We start from the raw sequence: 5,370 nt of genomic DNA on the forward strand, positions 1-5,370 counted from the left end.
CAAAGGCAGACACACTACCACTGAGCCACCCAGGCACCCCTTTAACTCACTTTTAAAATAGCTGTGTAGGGCGGCCCGGGTGGCTCAGTGGTTTAGCGCCGCCTTCAGCCCAGGGTGTGATCCTGGAGACTCAGGATCAAGTCCCGCGTCGGGCTCCCTGCATGGAGCCTGCTTCTCCCTCTGCCTGTGTCTCTATCTCTCTCTATCTCTCTCTGTATCTCATGAATAAATAAACAAAATCTTTAAAAAAAAAAAAATAGCTGTGTAATACTCCCACGCTGGGTACACGCCTTCCTAGCCCTGGTCAGTCCCCAGGTGATGGGCATCGAGTTCTATCCAGGTTCGTTCGTGCCTTTGCTTTTCCCACTGCACATTTCTATCTGCAAAGAGGAATGAGACTGTCCTTTGTGCAGGCTGGATTCCTAGAAATGGGATTGCTGGGTCATGGAGTACAAACATTTTTAATTTTAATAGATACTGCCAGATTACTTTCCAAAAAGGACGTGGCAGTTTACAGTTGCAGGGAGTGTGTGAATGCCGTCTCCACATTCCAGCCCATAGCCAGCACTGGCTGGTGTCAGTCTTTCACAGTCTTGCCATCTGGGCGTGCTTGGGGCGAGGGGAGGAAGGTACAGTCCTTGTTTTAATTTGGAGGATTCTGATTTTCAGTGAGGTATTTTTCTTTGTTTCTAAATCTCACATATGCTTGTTGTTTGTTAGTGTTTCCCCCCATCTTTGCCGAGTCTCTGGGGACTGCCTTTGGGGGTGGGGTGATGAGATGAACTTGTCCCCTGTCCAGGGCTGGGGTCTGGAGACTCTGAGACTATGCACTCCCCAGCGGCCTACCAGGGCACAGTGTTCGCTCATCTACCAGGAAAGGCTGGCCCCGGGGGTCTCTGGCTGGGGTTCCCGAGAACTAGGGGACTTGCCCAAGGTCAAGGCACCGCGGGCGCCGCCCCGCTGGGCCCCCGCCAGACTGCGCCTCCCGCGTGCCTTCACTCTGCACCAAGATCGCCCGGGAGATGCCTGCGGGCACCTTGAGGAAGGTCGGCGGCGCCGGTGCAGCTCCGACCCGGCGGGGGTAGGGTGGGGGAGGAGCGAGTACCTGCGGCGGGAGCCCGGGACGCTCGCGCCTGCACCCTCGTCGCGACCACCGTGGGGGCTGGCGGGACCAGGGAAGGCCGGAGCCCGGATGCAGAGGAGCCCGAGCGTCTTCAAGCGCCCGGTGGCTCTCCTGCCTCAGTTTCCCGCCCGGACGCAGCGTGGGAGGGAATTTCCAGGACTTCCAAGGGCCTGAGGTTCCGGCAGCGGGGTCCTGGGCAGGCGCCGCACGGGGAAGGCGGGCTGCGCGGGGTCCGGGCGAGGGGACAGCAGAGGTGGGCGGCCTTGGGGGGGTTGCCGGGGGCCGCGGGTGGCGGACAAAGCGGCGGCACCACCCCGCAGCGCGGGCCAATGGAATGAATGGGATATAAATAGCGGCCAATGGGCGGCTCGCGTCGCGCCCCTTAAGAGCCGCGGGAGCGCGGAGCCGCCGCTGTTCGCCTGCGCCGCGCCCGGAGCTGCCGACGGACCGACTGCCCCTTCCCCGCCCGGCCACCCGGTGAGTGGTGCCACCCGAGGCCGCCTGTGCTCGGGGGCGGGGGCGCTGCTCACGGAAGGGCCTTGTAGGCCGCGGAGCCCTGCACGCCACGGTTCGCCGCCTGGAGCGCGCGCTGGCTGGGCCTGGGGTTGGGGTCCTGGGCGGAGCGCGAACGCCCCGCGCGCACTGCGGCCCCTGCTGACCTTGGCCGCGTCCCAGGGTGACCAGGAGCCCGGGCGGCGAGGCCCTGGGTGGCCCGCAGGTCCCGGGGGGCCCGGCGCGCCGGGTCCTGGCTGACCCCCAGTCTCCCCGCAGCCTGCCGCCCGCCGCCGCCGCCATGCCCTTCTCCAACAGCCACAACACGTTGAAGCTCCGTTTCCCGGCCGAGGATGAGTTCCCCGACCTCAGCGGCCACAACAACCACATGGCCAAGGTGCTGACCCCCGAGCTCTACGCGGAGCTGCGCGCCAAGAGCACGCCGAGCGGCTTCACGCTGGACGACGTCATCCAGACCGGCGTGGACAACCCGGGTACGCGCGCCCGGGGCCGGGGTTGGGTGCGGCCCCCTGGTCCGTAAGACAGCCTTTGGGGTTAGGATCCAGGGCTAACCCCAGAACCCCTCTCAGGCCAGGGTTTCGGCGCCCCCTTCCCGCGCGGAGCCGCGGGGTCCTGAGGGGCTCGCTTAGGCCTGGCAGTGACATCACTGTCCCCATTCCGTGTCCCCCCCCCCAGGCCACCCGTACATCATGACCGTGGGCTGCGTGGCAGGCGACGAAGAGTCCTATGACGTGTTCAAGGAGCTCTTTGACCCCATCATCGAGGACCGGCACGGCGGCTACAAGCCCAGCGACGAGCACAAGACCGACCTCAACCCCGACAACCTGCAGGTGCGGGGCGGCCCCGGGTAGCGGGGCGGGCTGGGTAGGGGTCCCCGGCGCTCACCTCCGCTCCCGCCCCCAGGGCGGCGACGACCTGGACCCCAACTATGTGCTGAGCTCGCGGGTGCGCACGGGCCGCAGCATCCGCGGCTTCTGCCTCCCCCCGCACTGCAGCCGCGGGGAGCGCCGTGCCATCGAGAAGCTCGCCGTGGAAGGTAGGGGTCGGGCCGGCCGGTTGCCCCCCACCCCCCATCCGGCTTGTTTATCAGTCACCGCAGTCACCCGAGCCTCCGCTGCCACGCTCTTATCTGCGCGCCGGGTCCGGTTTCCCGGGGGGACGGAGGCCCAGCCCCGTGTCTGTGGCGGCCTGGGCCGGGTTCCCACAGAGCCGGGGGGCCCTGGGGGCAGGGGCTCGTGTGCCCTCCTGAGCGTGCCCCTCTGCAGCTCTGTCGAGCCTGGACGGCGACCTGGCCGGCCGGTACTACGCGCTCAAGAGCATGACCGAGGCGGAGCAGCAGCAGCTCATCGACGACCACTTCCTCTTCGATAAGCCCGTGTCGCCCCTGCTCCTGGCCTCGGGCATGGCCCGCGACTGGCCGGACGCCCGAGGCATCTGGTGTGTGCCCCCTTCCCCGCCCGCGGGTCCCCTTCCCTCCTCCCTTTGGCCCTCCCCCAAGCCGCCGCCAAGGAGGAAGAGGGAGGGGCCGCGCTCCTGGGACAGGTTGGTGCCTCCAGGGCCTCCTCGTAGGTGACCTTGACGGCGCAGGTACGTGAAGGGACTCCAACTAGTGGAGGCCGAGGCCTCGCGGGATCTTAGAAGTGGGCGGCGGGTGGCGTCGGCTTCTCTCCTCCACTCTCCTCTTGGGAGCTGGAGCTTCTTGTTTTCCGTCTCTTTTCTCATCCCCTTCCCCGCGGGGACTGCCAGGTGCTGGGTGACGCAGACGCTTCCTAGTGGGGGTTGGGGGCGGCGGGAGGCTTACAGCCTCCTGCCTCCAGGGTCTGCGAAGGGCGGCTTCAGCCGCCAGATGACGCGTCTCCCTGCCCCTTACCTCCTCACTGGAGCCGCCGCCCCCTCCCCCACACCTGGGTCACACCGCAAATGACTGGCAGGCTGGGGCACAGCTCAGGTCCTGCATACCTCCAAAGTGTGGATGGCTCTGGGGTCCTGGCAGCAGCCCAAGTATCTGGGTACAGCTGGACTGAGCACCTCAGGGAGTTGGAGAGTTTCTGGGGTCTCAGGCCCCCCTAGAGCTTTTTTTCTGGATGTATCCTGAGACCATAGTCCTAGGAGGCGGCCTGACTGTGCCCCTCCCCCAGGCACAATGACAATAAGACCTTCCTGGTGTGGATCAACGAGGAAGACCACCTGCGGGTCATCTCCATGCAGAAAGGGGGCAACATGAAGGAGGTGTTCACTCGGTTCTGCAACGGCCTCACCCAGGTCAGGCCTGACTGCCCCAAGCTGGGCTCGCACAAGTGGGCTTTGGTGCCGGGGAGGGGGCAGGGCAAGCTCCAGAGCTCAGGCAGGGACGAGGGTGTCCCCACCAATTTCCCTCGCTCCAAGGGTCCCAGCTGGTCCCCCCAGGGGGCCTCTCAACCAGGGCTCTCCTCTCTTGTCAACCTCCAGATTGAAACACTTTTCAAGTCAAAGAATTACGAATTCATGTGGAACCCTCACCTGGGCTACATCCTCACCTGCCCATCCAACCTGGGCACAGGCCTGCGGGCAGGTGTGCACATCAAGCTGCCCCACCTGGGCAAGCACGAGAAGTTCCCGGAGGTGCTCAAGCGGCTGCGGCTTCAGAAACGAGGCACAGGTGAGTGGGACGGGCCGTAGGCAGTCTTCTCTCCGGAGCAGGCCCCCACCCGCCTTGCTGACCTGGTTGTCTCCCCAGGTGGTGTGGACACAGCTGCGGTGGGTGGCGTCTTTGATGTCTCCAACGCAGACCGCCTGGGCTTCTCAGAGGTGGAGCTGGTACAGATGGTGGTGGATGGCGTGAAGCTGCTCATCGAGATGGAGCAGCGGCTGGAGCAGGGCCAGGCCATCGATGACCTCGTGCCTGCCCAGAAGTGAGGCCCCAGCCCGCACCTGCCACCACCACCAGCCCTGCTGCTTCCTAACTTATTGCCCGGGCAGTGCCCGCCATGCACCCCTCGATGTTCGCCACTTGGCGGCTGAGCCCTTAGCCTCGCTGTAGAGACTTCTGTCGCCCTTGGTAGAGTTTATTTTTGTGATGGCTACGATGTTGCTGATGCTGAAATAAACTAGGGTTTCGGCCTGCTACCAGTCTCCGAGCACCGTGTCCAATTGTAGGTCTACCCTTTCTGCTTCACTTTCTGTAAGAAGGGACAGTATGTTCCATGAACTCCTCCCTTGCCATCCTGTCTACTTGGCTTCCTTACAGGCCTGGGATGGGCTGGTGAGGGACAGGGAGAGGGAGGAGGAGCTCCACCTTGAGCAACTAGGGGCATTCCTGCCTGTGGGGTGAAGCCTGGCACTTTGCTCAGCCCCATCCTGTTGAGTGGGGGAAGTATATGCTGGGGCAGTGGTGGGGGGAGGGGGTGTTGGAGGGTGAGGAGCCCAGGAAAGAAAAATGCCTTAATCCTGTTTCTCCTCTGGTCAGGGTCTCTGCCACCCCTCCTCCCCTTCCTCCTAGCCCTGGGGCCCCGTTGGGAGTCCCTCCAACATGCAGCCGCCTCTCCAGGACCCTCAGCATGCCCCAGCCCCTTGGCCTCCATGGTGGGCCCTGGATAGGAGTGTGGGCTCCTTGGTCTCTGTTCCCCAGCTACTGTCCCCGGTTGACCTCCACATGGTGGGCTGGGCCTGGGCGTGGGGAGTAGAGGTGGGCCTGTTGAGCCAGCCAGTGGCAGGATTTGTCCTCCAGCTCTGCAGTTCTGCAGACAGCCAGTGCT

The 5,370-nt window shown here is 64.4% G+C and overlaps 1 protein-coding gene across 1 annotated transcript; it reads left to right on the plus strand.

The window, feature by feature from the left end:
* Positions 1 to 1,364: 1,364 nt before the first annotated feature.
* CKB (creatine kinase B) lies at positions 1,365 to 4,739 on the plus strand. The gene is made up of 8 exons (XM_041760143.1): positions 1,365 to 1,600; positions 1,895 to 2,109; positions 2,312 to 2,466; positions 2,540 to 2,672; positions 2,902 to 3,073; positions 3,775 to 3,898; positions 4,085 to 4,274; positions 4,353 to 4,739. The coding sequence occupies exons 2-8, from the start codon at positions 1,917 to 1,919 to the stop codon at positions 4,529 to 4,531; spliced, it is 1,146 nt and encodes a 381-aa protein (XP_041616077.1). The 5' UTR covers positions 1,365 to 1,600; positions 1,895 to 1,916; the 3' UTR covers positions 4,532 to 4,739.
* Positions 4,740 to 5,370: the final 631 nt, after the last annotated feature.

The sequence above is a fragment of the Vulpes lagopus genome, chromosome 6, assembly GCF_018345385.1.
Source record: "Vulpes lagopus strain Blue_001 chromosome 6, ASM1834538v1, whole genome shotgun sequence".
NCBI lineage: Eukaryota > Metazoa > Chordata > Mammalia > Carnivora > Canidae > Vulpes > Vulpes lagopus.